This window comes from Vulpes vulpes, chromosome 15, assembly GCF_048418805.1.
Source record: "Vulpes vulpes isolate BD-2025 chromosome 15, VulVul3, whole genome shotgun sequence".
Lineage (NCBI taxonomy): Eukaryota > Metazoa > Chordata > Mammalia > Carnivora > Canidae > Vulpes > Vulpes vulpes.
Window position 1 is genome coordinate 113,401,352 of NC_132794.1, and position 19,468 is coordinate 113,420,819.

Genomic DNA, 19,468 nt, shown 5'->3' on the forward strand with positions numbered 1-19,468 from the left:
CCCAGACTTTAATAGTTTATTGACCTTATTTTTTTCCTAATTGCTTCCTAAATGTGTATCTTGGCTGCCTTCTATGATTCCTGAGGGCAGAGAGGAACATATGTTTCCTTTAAAATTTAGAACACAGTTACAGCCACATTATGTAGATAAGAGAATATTTCTTAAATTTAAATCTGTAGTCTAAAACTGCTGAGAACCCAGATTCTGAGGGGGGGAAATCATAGCCTTCAACTCACGGACTACAGGACTAAAGACTTAAGAGGGGTTTTATTCTGCTCGCCCCCACTCCCTGTTGTCCCACTGTATGTTTCAGTAGCTCTTCAGCTGTGATACCAGAGGGATGAATTTTAGATGAAATAATATTCCTGTTTCGTAGAGGCTGCTTAAAGAGAGAGCGGTCCTGTGTCCTACGTGGGTGTCGGGAGTGTTTGCTCCTTAACAAGTTCTGAGCAGCTCTCCTGTGTGGTGTTTGCAGAGCTGGGGGAAAAAGCAAGCAAGGGCTCCCATTTTCTTACCTGCACCACATTTATTAGCTTGGGAGAAAGACAATTGTGCTCACAGCTGGAGTTGACAAGAGTTGTTTTTCTCTTTGCAGTTGGAATAAACGTTAGAGTTCTTTATTTTCCTTCTTTTTTCAAAATGGTGTGCTGTGTTTTCAGGTGATGTAGTAGCTTTGTAAAATTCCCAGATAATTGACAGTCGTTATTCTTCCAAAGAACAAAGAGGTGAAATGTTGGAGATGAAGATATGGAAGCTTATCCCACTATCTTTCTCACTATGCAAATCCATACTTTCTGTTTTGTTTAGAAGGCTCGTTTTGTTTTGAAGTGAGAACAGCAATTTTAAAACTCTGGCCCAAAGACATTGGTTCAGAACCCACAGAAAGATTCCTGACAGCCAGGGGCACTTCTCCGCTGGTTTTTGTTTGTCTGTGTTTTCTGTGTGGGTGGATCACATTAACTGGAAAGCCAGAAAACAGACACATCCTGCATCAGACCTTCTGAAGTAAATTACTAAAGCTAGTTATTGCTGTGTTCTTCTTCTGTCTTCCGGTGCTTTCTGGAGGCTTTGCCTGTCATCTGGTGTTAGCTTTGTGCATAATTAGTTATTGATCATGAATAAGTTGTTGCAGATATGTCATTCTGCCATCATTTCCTGGGTCACAAAAATAGAATGTAGTTAATAGACAACAATCTTGTCATTCCCTGATAATGAATACTTATCATGTGTAAATAGAGCAAGGAATGATAACTAGGTTTTACTCATCTATCTATTTACTGATATCCCTCTGAGTTCTTTCCTCACCCCTTCCTTCACCTCAAGGTGGGTCAAACAAGTGACTGTTCTTGGTGTATTTGATAAACCCAAGAGGTGAGACTCCAGAGGCGTCCCTTTCATTACAGAAAGGTGCATCAGTGGGAGTGCTGTAAAATACCAACCATTTCTGTGTTTTAAACATGTTGATTGGCAGCAGAGAAACTAATAATTAAATTTCCATCTTTGAGGGATTCTTGGTAGAAATTTCGATATAATGAAGACTCATGCCTCACACCTTACAGATTTTGAAACTCTGTTATTGGAGGCATATGGATTTAGGATTGTGATCTCTCTCTTGTAGATTTACAGGCACAGCTCACTTTATTGCTCTTTGCTTTATTGCACTTTGCAGATACTGTGGTTTTTATAAGTGGAAGGTTTGTGGCAACTCTGCGTTATGGAAGTCTTTTGGCACCATTTTTCCAAAAGCATTTGGTCACTTCCTGTCTGTGTTGTGCTTTGGTAATTCTTGCAATATTTCAAACTTTGTTTATTGTATTTGTTATGATGCTCTGTGATTAGCAATTATCAATGGCTGAAACCCCAGGTGATTTTTAACATTTTTTAGCAATAAAGCATTTTTGTAAATGAAGGGATGTACTCTTTTTTTTTTTTTTAAGATTTTTATTTATTTATTTATGAGAGACACATAGAGAATGAGAGAGAGAGAGAGAGAGAGGCAGAGACACAGGCAGAGGGAGAAGCAGGCTACATGCAGGGAGCCCAACACGGGACTTGATCACGGGTCCCCGGGATCACGCCTTGAGCCGAAGGTGGCACTAAACTGCTGAGCCACCTGGGCTTCCCCCCCACCCCTTTTAATATATATATAAAATGCTGTCACACATTTAATAGACTGCACTACAGTGTAAATATATTTTTCATATGTACTGGGAAACCAGAAAATTAATTTGACTCTATTGCCACACTCATTTAATTGTGATGGTCTGGAGTGTCTCCCAGGGATGCTTGTACCCCTTTATCAATATGAAAACTTTCCCTTTATCTTTTGGTTAATATTTGCATGGAATATCTCTTCTCTTTTCCTTTTAAGCTTTCTTTGTCCTTATATTTAAGGTCTGTCTCTTGCACACAAAAACATAGCTGTATCTTTTATTTCATCTGGTCTGAAACTCCTTTTAACTGAAGTTATAGTTTATTTGTATGTGATGGGTTTACACCTATTGTCTCTTCTCTTCATTTTCTCTTTTACCCATCTATATTATGCTCTCCTTCTTTGTGTTCTTTTGTACCAAGCACGATTTTCTTTTTATTGTCTCATTTTTCTCCTCTTTTAACATGCTAGTGACACATTCTTCTACTATTCTTTTAATAATTATCTTACACATGACAACACGTGTGTTTGAATTCTTTTTTTTTTTTTTTAAGATTTTATTTATTTATTCATGAGTGTCATAGAGAGAGAGAGAATGAGGCAGAGACACAGGCAGGGGAGAAGCAGGCTCCGTGCAGGGAGCCTGACATGGGATTTGATCCTGGGTCAAACGCGGGAATTGATCACGGGTCCCCAGGATCAGGCTCTGGGCTGAGGGTGGTACTAAACCACTGAGCCACCTGGGCTGCCCTTGTGTTTGAATTCTTACAGAGTAATTGAAATGATTACTTTTTCCACCCTTTACATAATACCAGATGTGACTAGAATAGAACACTCCATCTCCACATGAAATCTCTTTTTTTATTGTTATTGTTATACATTTCAATATACTTGTATTTTATGCCTTGTAAGACACAACTGTTAGTATCTTGTATAGTTAGTGTTCATTCAATATGTTTTATATTTATTCTTGTTTTTTTTCATTTTTCTTTCAATTCCTTGTTTATGGGTTAAGTTTCCTTCTGCCCCCCAAAAAACTCCTTGTATAATTTCTTTTAATGAAAGTCAGCTACAGATTTTGTTTATATGAATATCCTTTATTTTCTCCTTGTTTTTATTTAATATAGAATTCTAGTTTGACAGTTCTTCTTCCAGATACTATTTTCTTCTCTTGTTTTCCCTCAATTTCTTGTGAGAAGTTGGCTCTCAGACTTCTTGTTACATCTATGAAGGTGATGGTGTGTTTTTTTGCTTGTTTTTCCTTTAGGTGCTTTTACAATTTGCTGTTTCTTTGGTTAGGAGCAGTTTTACTATGGATTGTGTAGGAATGCTTTGGTTTCTATTTATCCTATATTGGATTTTCAGAGTTTCTTGGACTTTGGGTTGATTTCTCTATTCATTTTGACAAATTTATGGTCATTATCTATTCTAGTGTTGTATTTGCCACATTGTGTCTCTCATTTTCTTCTGGAACTTCATTTACATTTGTATTTGACCTCTTTATTATACCTTATGTCTCTCTAACACATTTTTCTGTTTTCTGTCTCTGTGCTTATTTATTTTCCTGTAGATCATCTTCCACTTCACTAATTCTGCCTTTTACTTGGTCTAATTTTAGTTTACCCATGTAATGAATTCTAAATTTTATATATTATATTTTTTAGTTTTAAATTTTCATCTGATTATTTTCTGTAGATTTCTCTACTAAACATTCACATTTTACCTTCTGTTTTCTTCATTTCTCTATTTTTCATTTTTTTTCTCCATTTTTCCCCTGTTTTAAAACATAATAATTGTATTTATGTTGACATTCTTGCTAGCTAACTGCAATATCTTGACCACCTGTGGTTCTATTTTTGTTGTCTTTCTTTTTTTTTTTTTTAATTTTTTCACTTGGCCATGTGGTCTATTCTTTTCTATGTTTAGTTAATTTTTATTTAAATGTAGCTTCAGATGATGTGTTCTTCTTTCAGAGATGATTCATCTTTTCCTCTTCTAGGCAGAGACAGTGGGGGTGACCTTTTACTCCACAGAAGCTGTGCTGAGTCAAGGCTGTATTTACTGAGCCTCCATCTATATCTGGTTTGCTCTTGGTTCTCCAGGATTTTCAACTGCAAGTCTGCTGTGTCATTTGGGACCTGTCTCCCTGGCATTTTCTAATTCATTATCATTCATTATCTTTGGAGACTGATTAAAAACCCACTCTACCAATGTTTTCGGCTTCCTTACTCCACGTAGTTCTAGGAATTGGCATATGTCCTGAGGAGGAGACCAACTGCATGCTTGAAGCCTTCCCAAGTGTTTGGACCAGTCTGTAAAACATTGATCTGTTGCTTTGTGTTACCTGCAAGCAGAAGTTCATGACTCCATATTTTTGATTGTTTGCTATGCACCATTTAAACAAACTCCTATTGAATAAAATCCTTTATGAAACAGACACACTAAGTTGCAGTCTCCCATTTTAGACAGAATTTGTTGGTTTACAATGGAACTCATTTAAATATAAGATTATCTCTAGGGTAATTAATTATCACTTAGTTTACAACATTTTCCATTGTACACAAGTTTTCAGGTATGGTATACTTTTAATTAGGCAGAAAACTAGTCTATATTAAGAAAACATCTGCGTTGCAACATTTTAAAATGCAAATGCATTGCTTTTTAGTAACACAGCAACTTGAAGTAACTGCTAATAAATAATTTATGCTTGAAACTTATTTATAATTAGCAACATATATTTGTATACATGTAACCAATGTACAACTTCCTTATTACCCATTTATTGAACAAATGCTCCACCTCTCGAAGATTTTCCCATTCCCATCAATTCTGTGATGAATACATTTGTATAGTGTCATTATTCTGAAATAAAGTAATTTCAAATTTACTTTTTTTTCTAAAGATTTTATTTATTTATTCATGACACACACACACACACACACACACACACACACACACACACAGAGGCAGAGACAGAAGCAGGCTCCATGCAGGGAGCCTGATGTGGGACTCGATCCTGGGTCTCTAGGATCAGGCCCTGGGCTGAAGGCGGCGCTAAACCACTAAGCCACCCAGGCTGCCCAAATTTACTCTTCTTTCATTTTCAAATGGCTACAAGATCGTGTTAAATTCAGGAAATTAAATTTATCTTAATTATGTGACACCGTGGGTTTAAAAAAACACTGGCAAGAAAAACACCAAAATACTAATGGTGTCATCTCTGTGGGGTAGGATGAATTTCTCTGTTCCTCCTTCCTCTGTTCCTTCCTTCCTCTTTCTCTCCTTCTTTCCCTTTCTATACATTTCTGTGTTTTTCAGATTTATAAAATGTTATGTTATGTTACAATGGAAAAGGCAATAGATGGTGTGGTTAAAAACCAGCCTCTTGAGCGTGAGGACATCTCTCCATAGCCCTGTGGTCCAGATGAACCCCATTTCCGAGCTGCCTCCTGCGTTCCATGGATGTGGAGGATCTTCCCCCACATTCTCACTTGCCACTCAGGCAACACCTCTCATGGCTGTTGATGTAGGAGCTAGGAGTGGTGAGGCCCTGTCTGGCAGGTGCCAGAGAGTCTTGTGTGCTCCTTTGCAGACTGTACGAAGACAAAGGAGAGGCGGACTTCATGGAGTCCCTGCTGCAGCTGTTCCGATCCATCAGCGACATGATGAGCAGCGTGTCGGACCAGACCGTCAGGGTGAAGGTAGGCCCGCTGTGAGCTGCAGGGCTCCCTGGGTGGGATGAGAGCGGCAGGGGCTCTGCTTCCCTCCAGGCGTGAGCTCTGGGGACAGCCCAGGGCTGGCTCTTGTGGTTGCTCCTTGGCCAGGAGACGTTCTGAATTGACTCTTCATAAACGTGAGGATGCCAATGAGAATAATGTTTGCATGTCACTGGTCAGGGTGTCTCCGGGTCTGGACAGAGGGTTGGTGTCCAGGCATCAGTCGAGTTACCTTGTGGGAATGGTCATAATGTCTTCCTCCTGCTGCGAGGCTTTGGCTTGCACAGAAGAGCGAGGATCCAGCATTGTCCTGGTCCCACCATTCTCACCACTGGGATCATTTGTTCTTACCCTTGTTGCCCCGTGGAAGAAAGATGCCTTCACCTCCTGTGAGGTCTGCTCGTCTGTGGGTTTGGAGTGTGGAAATGCTGGGAGGCGGAGCACGGGGAGGGCCCTTGGAGCAGCCCCAGCGCCGTGCGTGCTCTTCGGCTTTACCCCTTCTGGAAGTTTCCATGGGGCCACCCAACTGCAGTCAGGTATTGTGTGCAGTTGGCAGCCCAAGCTGATTCCTTCAGAGGACAAGAATCTTCTGAGTGATTAACTCTCAGCTTTCACACAAGTGCTCGCCATAGCTGTCTTTGCTACTCTCTTTCCTTCATGCTCTCTTAATGCGTGATTTCAGAAAACATCTTTATGGCTTTTGTCTTGAAGATGTTTTGGGAGTGATTTCCGTTTCAAGCTTAACTATTCAATCTGGAAGGAAGACGTCCATGTGTCAGGTGTGTATGATGGCTACTGTGACCAGGGGAACCCACATAACTCAGCCCGGCGGAGCCACACTGGCCCTTTGATCTCAGAGCTGCTGGAGCCTTCAGTGGAATTGCTTGATCTTATGTGAATTTCTTGTTTAAAAAAAAAAAAAAACCCTGGTGATCTATACAGGAAGCGATGTGGTTCATATATTGAAGGTTTAGGTCGACTGTTTTGGCGCCTTGGTGCTGCCCCACGCTTCCGTATGGCAGCAGGGTTAAAATTAGCAATGTGTTGGGGACTTTTACTACGACATCCTGTGGCATTTTAGAAAACCAGGCGCGGCGGGTGTAAGAATAGATAAAAATTACAGGAAGTTTGAGCCCAGCAGTAATTTTAGATTTCCAAATATACTCTTAAATGTTATTAAATTTGATTGGGCTTGACTTTTGTCTGCCTGCCTCCCTCTGTGTCAAATTAGTGACTGAAGTCTTGCAAGACCTTCCTTCCAGTGGGTGTTTTATTGTGAGGCGGAAGTGAATTCAGGGATGTTCATGTGTGGATGCCAACTTTACATCTGCGAGACGGGTGACGGAGTCTTGTTCCAAACGTTACCTCCCTTGCTGCTAATTTTGTACTTTGTTCTTGCACAATAGGTGCTCTCTCTATGGGTGAGATTGAAAGACTCCCATCCCAGGACCATGATTTTTGCATTGTTCAACCTCTTTACGTTTTGCTCTGTGGAAACAAATATAGTTGTGAATCATCTTCTACAGAGAAAATATGGAAAAGCCAAGCGGTGTTTCGTAGGGGTTACATGTTGTTTCTCAAAGGGTGGCCCTTGGTGGCCGTTTTGATTTTTGAGATGATCTGTGTGCCCTTCTCTGTGACTGGGACGTCAGTGGGCTCTCGTGCCTTCTTGGCATCACGTGGGGTGAGCCGATGGGCTTGGTGGGTGGCGGTTGCGACGGGCTGCCCTGTCCACTGGAACCTGCACCTTGCAGTCACCTGCCCAGAACTGCAGCCACCACCTCCATCCACCTGGCAGATTAGAGTCAGCTCCCATATTTTATGCCTCAAGGGAGAGACAGGCAAGAGGAGTTTGGGGCAATAATTAACTGCAGGACGAACTTGGTGTCTATGTAGTTGTCAGCCGCGCTGCCTTCCATTTGACTCCGGAGCAGACATGGTACGTGAGTGGTTGAAAGAATGTAAGTGAGCATGTGCACGAAGGGGACAGTATGTTTTTATTACGTGGGAGAGAAACCTGCGGGGTTCAGGGGTGTGCTGCGCTGTCCTTCCCTCTTCTGCTGGGGGCCGTGGATGCCTGTGCTTCTGGACCGTGCTCTGGGGCATCTGTGTATTTCTGGAGACAGACTCACCTTTGTGCTGCTTCACTGTCCCTCAGTGAATGCCCCTGACCTCAGGGCTGCTGCCAGACCCTTAAATTTTTTTTTATTATGGTAACGAACTTAAAAATGACCATCTTAACCATTTTCAAGAATTCAGTTCTGTGGCATTAAGCGCATTCACACCATCTATCTCTAGAACTTACTTCATCTCTCCAAACAGAAACCCTGTCCTCGTTCAAGAATGACTCCCTGTTCTTTCCCTCCCTCAGTCCCTGGCATTCACCATCCTATTTTCTGTCTCTGCAAACATTCATATTCGGGGTTCCTCATGTAAGTGGAATCATACAGTGTTTGTCTCTCTGTGATTGGCTTCAGGACTCTTCCATGGTGTGTGTAGCAGGTGTCTGAACCCCTTCCCCTGTGTCTCCTGGACTCTTCCATGGTGTGTGTAGCAGGTGTCTGAGCCCCTTCCCGTGCATCTCCTGGACTCTTCCATGGTGTGTGTAGCAGGTGTCTGAGCCCCTTCCCCTGCATCTCCTGGACTCTTCCATGGTGTGTGTAGCAGGTGTCTGAGCCCCTTCCCATGCGTCTCCTGGACTCTTCCATGGTGTGTGTAGCAGGTGTCTGAGCCCCTTCCCCTGCGTCTCCTGGACTCTTCCATGGTGTGTGTAGCAGGTGTCTGAGCCCCTTCCCATGCGTCTCCTGGACTCCTCCATGGTGTGTGTAGCAGGTGTCTGAGCCCCTTCCCCTGCGTCTCCTGGACTCTTCCATGGAGTGTGTAGCAGGTGTCCGAGCCCCTTCCCCTGCGTCTCCTGGACTCCTCCATGGAGTGTGTGGCAGGTGTCTGAGCCCCTTCCCCTGCGTCTCCTGGACTCTTCCATGGAGTGTGTAGCAGGTGTCCGAGCCCCTTCCCCTGTGAGGCAGAATTGTATTCCCTCCTATCTGTAGACCACACTGTGTTTATTTATGCGTCCACGGATGGACATTATGAATAATACTATTCATTGTGAATAATGCTGTGAACATGAGTTTACAGATCACTGTTTGAGTCTCTGCTTTCACTTGTTTTGGGTGTATGTCAGACGTGGAAATGCTGGGTCATACAGTAATACTGTGTTTATTATTTGAGGAATTTCCATATTCCTTTCCATCACAACCATATCAGTTTACTAAAAAAAAAATTTTTTTAATGTTGAAATTCCTTAGTGAATTTACCTTAGCAGCTATTCCCAGCAACTTCTCAAGCTTGAGGTTTATCACCACCCCCCTGCCACCACCTTCAGCAAATGATTGTAGTCTGTCTGCTTTGCTGAAAAGATCCTCCGTGATCTGTCTAGCATCACCTTACCTTTCTCACTTCCTGTCCTGCTACCTGAAACTAACCTTCCACCTGTGTGGAGATCCTCCCCACCCATCTCTGCCTCTGGGGTTCTGATCAATCCCTTACGCATCCTCTCAGTCTAGAACCTTCTGTCTGTATATCAGATTGCTTTTTCCCTTTGTCTATGATCGTGCCTAGACATTCTCAACCCTCAGTAGGTGCTTGTGGGACCCTTCACTGCCATCACACGTCTCTCCTTCCCATCCTACAGGAGGGGCCTTGTACCGTTGCCAGGGCCCTCTGGTTCTCTCTCTGCTCTCCCCTGGGTGATTGTGGTCCACCTCTCCTTCACGTATGACTCAGTGGCACTCAGATGTGGCTTCTGCAAAGCCAGATGTGGCCATTCTTCCTTTTCTTCTCCTTGGCTCTAATATCACACATGTGTTTGCTCATTCCACAGTTATTCTTGATAAAGTTCTGCGGAAAGTTTCTTAGCTCTACTCCCTCGGTGCCGTACCTGCCCTTTCTTATTTCCTGACTGTGTGTCAGTGTTTTCCTAAAACTCACATCTGGTGGTGGCCTTCTTTTTCTCAGAAAGCTGTGATGTTTTCCAGCTGCCTGGAGAAATGGGTCAGATTCCAGTTTCTGCCTTTCAGAAATCTTTTTGGCCGACCCAACCAATTCTCCTTTAATTCTTAGAGACTCAAGTAGAGTGCCTCCCCTAGAGAACACGAAACATCTGGATGTTGGGACGCCTCCTTGAATTAATTCCGATAGTTGATAGAAAAAAATCCTGAGCTCCACGTGCTAGAATAGCAACAGCTGATATTCATTGATCACTTTCTGTCCTAAGTGCTTTACATGTATCAGCTTATTGGATCCTTATGATGATGCTATTAAATAGGGACTATCATTGCTTTCAGATGCAAATAATCAGAAATATTAGCTAACTTGTCCAAGGCCACATGGCTAGCATGAGGCCAAGTGACCGTTGAGGCCTAGGCTTGCCTGGTTCCAGAGCCATATTCCTTTGTCTTCAACTCCTCTGGAGAATGCTGCTAAGCACCGTCATTGACAGTATTCAGAAACAGAGCCCACATGGTCTTTCCCGTCGGTGGACAGCAGCTCTGTGTCTGATGCTTTGGAGCCGTAAAGGCATAAAAACCCTCTGGTGGACCTTTCCATCTAAGTGGACATACTATATGTTCCTGTGTAAAGCAGTTAAAAATAACTTTGAGCAGGGGCACCTGGGTAGCTCAGTCGGTTGAACATCCAACTCTTGATTTCGGCTCAGGTCATGATCTCGTGGTTGTGAGATCAAGCCCTGCACTGGGCTCCATGCTGGGTTCTCCTTCTGCCTCTCTGTCTGCCTCTCCCCCTAAAGAAACAAAAACAACTTTGACCAAATGCCTCTAAATTGAGTGTGTTTAAGGGGAGTAAAGGACGTTTGATGGGGCTGGTCATGCAGGCTTTGGGGAGGACAGGATCTCGGTCATGATCCCTCTGTGATGGCGGCAAAGGTGGTTCTCTTTCTTGACCACTCGTGGGTTGCAGTGCTAGGTTTGGGGTGTTTGGGGTTTTACAGTCAGAGTTAACACAGGCTTTGCTGTTTTCACTGAATTGCAAAGATACTACTAACATATTAGCTCTATGGACTAATCTTAGAGATTAGTCCACCTTGCTTCCGAGGCATAGTCTGCTGGTGAGTCTGGGGCTGAGAAATCCAGAATTTTCTGTAGAGGGAAACTCTAACCATGATCCACAATAAGAAATTGATTCTTGTGTGTGTGTGTGTGTGTGTGTGTGTGTGTGTGTGTGTGAAGCTGAAAGATGTTTCACGAGAAGGTTCTTACCTTTATTCCATGTAATACCCTCTGGCATTTTCTGTTCTAATACCTCTGGTCTATTCTGAACTAATGTATTTCAATAAAAACAAAAGAAAACAACCAAACTGCATGTTGACAGGCACTACGGTGTTTTTCCTGAACGGCGAGTGTATCTCACCCCACATTTAAAAACGCGGCTGTCCCTTATTCTTGAGGTTTCATCTCCTGTATCTCCTGTATCTCCTGTTTAGTGTAGGGTGAGAATAGGGTTCGTGTTCTGTGTCTCCCGCGTCTCATACAGCCTCGGGCCCCTGCGGCTCAGCGGACTGCACGGGGGTGTTGGGGGCCCGAAATCGAGGTCCTCGGGCTGAGGTTGGTGCCCAGATGCGGGAGGCTTTGTCTTCCTTGCCGGGGGCTGCTCCCTCATCATTCTTGGTGCTGCTTTGTCTGGCCTTCTCTGGAAGGGACCATGCTTGTGCTCAATGCCGTTTGGGGTGGGGGTGGGGGACTTTTGTCCTCCGAGAAGCACCGTTTCAGTTCCTTAAACCCCATGTCCTGACTTGAAATGAGCATCACTCACTCACCATATGGCTTGTCTAAACTCCTTCCTCATCAGAAGACTTCGTTGCTACTTGTCCATTTCTAAGCTAGTGTCTGGGGGCCACACCGCTTGTCACAGGTTGGGAGTTTAGAATTTTTGGTCTCCAGGAAGCATTGTCTCAGTGTATTGAGGATGATGCCAAATCGGGGTCAGGAGTCATCAGACTCTTGATGTCAGGTTCACAGGGGGTTCTTGACCTCCCAGGGCCTCGGTGATGGACATTGCTGCTTCTTGTGCTGGGTGCGAGATTTCGAGATTTCCAAAGGATGTCATCTTACTGGTTCTCTTAAACAAAGCAGCATTTTATTATGTCCTTGCCCTCGGTTTTAAATGTAATTGCGATCTTGTTAGAAAAGTGGAAAATGCCAAACATTGATTAAGAAAAATAAGACTCATTTATCTTTCATCTCCCGTGGATTAATTACACTATTTAGCATGTTCATCTTTTATTCTTTTTTAGCATGTTTGTCTTTATAATGGTGTGCTTTTTCTCCTTAGTGTCATCAGATATACTTGAGCTTATGTGATATATGTGATCTGTACGTACACGAACATTGACAGATACGTCCGTGCATCTACACGTGCTTTTACAACTTTCATTTTTTTCCATATATATTTCCCTACGTCCTGTACTATTTTTCAAGAACATCGTTCTTAAGGTTGCGTATGACCTTGTGGTTTTGTCATCCCTGATTGAACCAGTTTCCTGTGTTTGGGAACTTGGATTGTTTCTCGTTTTTTACTCCATAAACAGTGCTTTCGTAAGCCTCCCTGGCTGGCCTTCTCTATGTGGCAAAGCCCTGGTTCCATCTGGTTTACTGGGGGGCAGCCAGATTTCCTAATGCTTGGAAGGCCTGTGAAAGTCCTCACCAGAGCTGTGAGGACACGCCCCCGGGTTATGAATCTGTGGGCCTCTTGTCTGCTTGGTTGTGTTCAATGCCACTGTCTGGCCTTGCTTTTCACTAGAGCCCTGGTTCTCCCTGTGATTGCACACCACTGCCCACCTCGCGGGACCAGCCTCTCAAGTTCGGTGTTGTGTGGCTGCAGAGCCTTTCTGCCCGCGGGAACCACCTGCTTCCGTAGCGTCTGTTGGTACGGGGATTAGTGGCCGCGTCGGGCAAGGATAATCTGTGCTAACCACCCAAACTAAGACAAGCACCCAGAGGGGACACTGAGGAAATAAATTTCTGTCTTAAGGGGCCACGTTTGTGGTATTTCGGTACAGCGGTCCTTGGAGACGGTCACCACTTCCAGGCATGGCACATTCCTACAGCGCCTGAATCCCAGTCCTCCCCGATCCTCTCTGTGTCAGCAGAACTCTCTAGAAGGCCTGGCTCGTTGCTGATTCTTAATCAAATGTAAACCTTCCCTTTGTACTGGCTTCTCCTGGGCTGCAGACCCTCAGCACCCAGATGTTCTGGTTTAACAGGGTTTCCCCCCAAAGCAGACAGCATGACCCAGAAGGTCACCACCCAAACCACCCATCCCCTCATCCTTGTCCACATGGGTGACGAGAGACAGGCAAGCAAAGCCCTGACTCGCATCTCTGGAACTCTTGGATTAATCAACACAATCAATAACCATCCCTAACCGGAAAAGGAAAAGGAAAAGGAAAAGGAAAAAGAAATAGAAAAAGATGTCTCATTGTTTGCTGTTAGTACACCTTCCTGGCTCGGGTGCTACCAATTTCTGTAAGCTGAATACTGGTCCCTCATCTCCGTGGCCAGTACCCTCATGACCCAAAATCATCTGGATTGAAGAGCTCTCATCTCCTTGCCCGACTGAGGATGCCAGTGGCTGACGAAGGGCTAGAGGGGTAGCGCCCAGGCCTCAGTGTGTACCCACAGATCGCCTGCAGGTCTTATTAAAATGCAGATTCTCCCTCAGAAATTCTGGAGAGGGGGCCCAAGATCATTCATGTCTAATCAGTGTGGGGTTAATACTGACGGTGTTGGCCCCTGGGCGACATGGGGAATTGGGGAAGTGGCCAGGGCTGCCCTCGTGTAGAGAGCATTCTGGCTGCTGTGTGAGCACCAGCAGGAGGGGACACATGGAAGTCGGGCTTGGGCAGGTGTCCCTGCAGGGCTGGCTTCACCCGGGCTTGCAGCCCTCATCTGCCTTATGTTCTGGGTTGTTCTGATTGTGCGAGCTTTCCCTGTACACAGATGACGAGATGCTTGGAGGTGAAGTCATGACTCATGTCAAAAAAGAAAGCAGCAAAAACAAAGCCACAGAAAGGTGAAGAAAATATTTTATGACTTGTTCTTAGTAAACCTTCAGCTCCAAGTACTTTCAATTTCCTCATGCGGCTTTCTGGTCTGTGGCTTCCAGACTCTGCAGAGAGTTCCGCAGTCTGGCCGAGGGATTTGAACACATCAGACTCCTAGCTTCTGCCAGAGTGGTCGGTACTCAGGAGAGCATTTGCCTAGACTTGGATTTCTGGGGTCTCTTCTGGCCTCAATGCCTTTCAGGGCAATTCCACCGTCTTCTTGGCTGCTCCCCTAGGATGCTTGAGGTACTGCCCACAGGGCAAGACATTATCTGAAGCTGCCTGTGTGGATATACTTGCCCCCTTGAGCCCCTCCCCATGTCCAACACAGCACATTGTAACAGTAGCAGAAATGAAAAGATGGTAAGTCCTTTCTGTCGGCTGCTCTGCTTCAGCAAACCAACCGTTTGTATTGGTTTTCCACCAGTTGTGGTGCATGGTCGTGAGCATTTTGATAGTTCCAACAGAGATGCCATTGGGTTTCCTGCTCCTGTATCATTAGATCACAAGCATCTTTCCATATTAATGAGCAGTCATGATTATGATTGTGATGGCTCTATGCCAGTTCAGAACATGGACCTGAATTGATGTGCATTCATTTACCTAATCAAGTGATTTTTCATCATATTAATTTTTCCATTGTTGAATACTAGCAGTTTGCTTTTAGCATTTTAAGCCGGCGGTAAATGATTTCATTGATAAGTAGTTGTTGGCATTTATCTTTTAAAAAATTCCGTGGCAGGTTTCCTTTGTCCTGATTATCCCCATGTTCCTACCTGTGTCAGAGGACAAGCCTTTAATTTGGGATTGCAGAATTCCGGGCATTTCCTGGCCATCCCCTCTGTCCTGTCCTCCTTATGATGCTCACTGAGGGGGAAAGTGCTGCTTTGAATTTGTGGCTCCAGCAAATTCCTTCTCTCCATCCCTGACCTTGACCTTCAGAGGTCTCTCCCTCAGCTCCCCTCCCCCATCTGTGGCCTCTGCTTCTGGGTCCCCCCCCCCCAATATACCTTGGGGCATGGTGTCATCTGGCCTTCCATCCTCCATCACAGTCAGGGTTTATTCAATGTCCCTGTGAGTGTCAGCAGGCCTCATGGATAGGTTTATGACTAGCACCTCATCCTTCATTTATTTGGTCATATATTTTTAAAATGCACTTAATAATATGTTCATTCTGTGTGCCAGGCACTGGGCAGAAATAACAGAGATATGGCTTTTGTTCTCATGGTGATTGCATTTAAGAATGAGCCAGAAATTAACCAAATAACTACACCCATAAACATAGTTATAGATGGCAATACATGATTTTAAGCAAAATAGGCATAAGCCTCTAATTTTAGATTATAATGTTTTTTTTTTTTTTTGGGAAAAGTAAGTGATAGAATGACAAGGTATATCAGGGTGGGGATTGGAAATAGTTGAGGGGTTCAAGGACGGTTCCAAGGAGGCTGGTTAAAGAAAGTACAAAATGGAGGAAGTCCCAGGTAGAGGCAGCAGACAGGCAGGTATTTGTTGCTGTCGTGAAATGCAAGATGAATTGTGGTTGTGGCTGGATAGAGTGGCAACGGGAAGGCCAGGACTGTGAGGAGAGGAGGGACAGGTGAGTGTGGACATATTGGGCCGAGCCCTGTGGTCCTGTTAAGGGCCCAGAGAGCCACTCAGGTGCCCTGGCGAGGGTTTGGTCAGATCAGATTTGGCTTTTTAGAGGATCATCTTGGCTGCCATCCGCAGGATGGATTGGAGCAGCTGAGAGAGGAAGCAGTGGGGTGAAAGGCTCTCGTGGAATCCAGGTGAGAGACCATGGTACTGGGGCTCCAGCAGCATTCTCCACCTCAGCACTCTTGACCTTTGGGGCTGAAAGTTCTTGGTCCTAGGGGCTCTCTTGTGCAGTGGAACATGTTTAGCAGCGACATGCATGCCGTAGCATAGACAACCAACAGTATCTCCAGGCGTCCTGCCAAATGCCTCCAGGGCTTTGGAGGGCACACTTGCTCCTGGACGAGAACCATTGGGCTGTAGTACTGGTGATGAGTTTCGAGAAGGAGATGGAGAACCGCTGGTATAATTTGCAGGCCATGGTAGGAGATCTGATATAGGAAGTGAGGAAGATGAAGGGAGATGTCATAATCACCTACCAAATTATTGGCTTTAAGCATGTGAGTGATGGAAGTATGTGTAGAAGCAGGTGGAGGTTATAGGGGGTCTAGACTTTGAGCATATGGGCTTCTCCTGAGACCCCGCTGGACACCTCTTTTTGGGAATTGCTGTGTTAATGACTCTGCTCACTCTTTCATGGGTACGTCTATATTTACTCCTTGTGGCACATTCTAGGTATCTTCCTCATGTGTGTCCTCCTGCCATTTCTGACTGCATGGCTATGTTTTAGGATTAGGTTTTCATTTCCTTTTCTCTTTGGACAGCGTCCTGTTTCCTCCCAAAATCCAGTGTCTGCTTACTGGTGCTGCTGGCCGGTTGGCTGTTGGTAATTATGCAGATACAGAGCTTGTTGCTACTGGATGCTTGGTTACATAACGCAGTGGAGGGAGATACCAATCCCAGACTCCCATCTGGTGTGGAGGGAATTTATCTGCTGCTTTTGTCCAGCTGGATTGTGGAGCGTGAAATAATCGTAATCCTTCGTATTTGTGGCACTCTCACTTGTCAAAGCCTTTGGATGCCCTCCATCTCTCTGATCCTCCTGGTGCCATGCAATGTCTGTTAGAAGTAATAATGGAAAAACTTTCACAAGGGATGGGCAGAAAGCATAATCATGTAAAAAGTCTGCATTTTAGGAGCTGAGTTGTTGAGAAAAACCTTTATATCCCATGTCCACTGGCTCTTCTCTGTCATCTTCAAGATGAAGCTGCCCCATGAACCCCCTTCCCAGAGATTTATTTCTAAGAAGGATGAGGGGGCTTTAAAATGCTCTAAAAACTGTCCAGTCAATCCTAAACAAGATGTTCTCAAGTGAAAGGAAGAGACAGGATCTCCAAAGGCTTATGTGCAGGTCACTTGTGGAATGGTATTTATAAATGCATTTGCTGTAGGTTTGTAGATTTATTTATAAATGCATTTGCTGTAGGTTCATTTTTGTATTTTGATTTTCTGTAGTGAGGCCTCTTTTACTGCAAATTGCATAAGCTTCAAACAAGAGGTAAATAAATGGGAAGTTACCCCAGTGTATGGGTAAAAGGACTCAATACTGTTAAGATGTCAGTTCTTCCCAACTTGATCTATTCATTCATTGTAATCTCAGTAGAAATCTTAGTTGATTCTGATTTGTGCAGAGTCAGAGGACCCAGAATAACCAGCCCAGTGTGGAGGGAGGACAGTGTCACAGCCCTGCCACTACTTGACTTCAGGTATTAAAGGTCTTACTGTAAAGCTGCAGTAATCCAATTGCATACACCCAACTCAAATTAGGTCCAGAAGGAAGGAGAATAATTGATTCATGGAGCTGGGGAGTCCAAGGCATGAGGCAGGCACAGCCGTGCCCAGGGGTTAGAATATCTCCTCCCTTGGCTCAGTTGTCTGTGCGAGGGGCGAATGGCCACTCGTAGTCAGAGGCTCGTATTTTCATATTGTTTATAATCCTAGAAGACGCAGAGGGCCCGTCGCTCTCTTTAGATCCATAACAACTCTCAGAATGAACCCTCGCCAACCTTCTTGATGTGAAGGAGTGACCATTCCTGGAAGGAGCAGACTCGGAGAAATTGAAAAGAAAAATAGCTTCGTGATGCAGTGTGCAGTGAGGGAGCTGGATGGGCCAGCAGGACAGAGGAGGGCCCGTGTGACGTTTGTAAATGTAGCTGAGGCCAATTCAGATTTGTCACTTTGTGCAATGGGCCCTGCAGCTCTGCCCTGGACTTGTCCACTGGCGGATGGAAAGATTATTTAATGCCTTCATGTAGGATTGGTGTTCCAGCCGGCATGCCAAGTAGCCCAAGCTGAGACCAGAGAAAAGATCAGATCTTAAATATGCCCAGCAAGAAATTTATTTCTTGTTGGCTGGTTGCTCTTGCATAAGCAAGTGTGAAAAAGGAGTGTATCCTTACGTGTGCTTAAAAAATCATCAGCTCCATCATAGCGAATAATTACGAATTTCATTAAAACTATTGGGCAGAACTTATGGTGGAACGAATTATTTTTTGTAGATGTATTGATGAAATCATGGACTTTATGTGGAGTATGTGGAGTCCAGTTTCAAAAGCATTCAAGTAGGTAACACTGTGGGATCGGGGAGCGGGAAAGTCACACCTAGAGCTGTTGTCACTCACGCAGGAATAGAGTGGCTCCCGTGAGGGAGGGTCAGCCTGCAGTGTAACGTCTCTCAGCCCAGTGCTCTTCTCACGACATCCTGAGTCAGATAATAAGTTTGTACATTACTCTGGCTTTATTTAGAATCCTGTGCTAGGCAGTATAATTTTGATGAGAAGCTGAGCAGTATTATTCTCTATGAACTGTGAATGTGACACTTTTATAATTCAAGCAGAATTATTTTTCCCTTGGGAAATCCTATGCATTCAATATGGTACATTGAATTAGGGAAGAGGTAAAGGGGAAAAAAAGCTATAAAAGGTGTATCTTATTAAAACAAAGCAGGTTTTATTCTTGCCTGTGTAACCTTTAGATACGGTGATTGATTCTTAGAGACACTTTTTTTTTTTTTCTTTTTAAAGCATAAATTCTCTTCTCTCTAGTTTAATGATTGAGGAAGAATAACAGTCCTCATCGTCTGGTGAGGTGGAACATAACAAAAGTGTAATCAAAATTTGAAAATGATATTTTTATAACATTTCATATCATGGTGACATTATACATTTTGTGTGGTCACCGCTCAAGAGTACATGCAGAGTTGCTGTGTTTGAGAGGTTAGGTGTCTGGCAAGTCCTTTCATTGTTTTTCTTTTAAATGATTCATTTTATATTAAGGTAGAAGGAAATACTATTCCTCCTGCCATTTGTCAGGCCCGTCTTCTTCTCTGATAATTCCTTGGTAGGTCACGATTCTGCTTACATGTTCTCATCAGTGAATCCTTCAGAGAAGTAGCTTTGTGGATCTGTCACCCCTTCAAAGGAGTAGCTTTGTGGATCCATTAACCCATGGAAGTCACCTTGCTGATGTACGTGGTCTACCAGTTGGCCCCTTCTTCCTTCTGCTGCTCTGTTTTTCCAGGTCCATATAGTGGGCGTGAGAGCAAACCACTGGTTCAGCAGGATGTTGGTGCGCTCCAGGTTATACAATTGCATTTCCCCTTTGGGTGGGTCTATTATGTGTTGGGCACTTAGTGTCCCACCTTCCTACTGCAGCCAGAGTTACTCTTGGAGCGGTGGGCAGCCGTGTGTGGCAGCAAGCCGAGGTAAGTGCTCAGTGTTCTTTGTGGTTCATTATTAAAACTTTGCCTATCACCAAATCTCGATCCAACAAAACCGGTAGGAGGACTATTTTAATTTTAATTTTATTCACGATTTTATTTATTTG

The 19,468-nt window shown here is 44.1% G+C and overlaps 1 protein-coding gene across 2 annotated transcripts in view; it reads left to right on the forward strand.

Annotated features, from left to right (window-relative positions):
- Positions 1-19,468, forward strand: part of DOCK1 (dedicator of cytokinesis 1) — a 495,561-nt gene that overhangs the window by 123,085 nt on the left and 353,008 nt on the right. For both annotated transcript variants that reach the window (XM_072740395.1, XM_072740396.1), the window contains exon 23: positions 5,745-5,853. In XM_072740395.1, the coding sequence (XP_072596496.1) occupies positions 5,745-5,853 (109 nt within the window). The remainder of the gene's footprint in view (positions 1-5,744; positions 5,854-19,468) is intronic.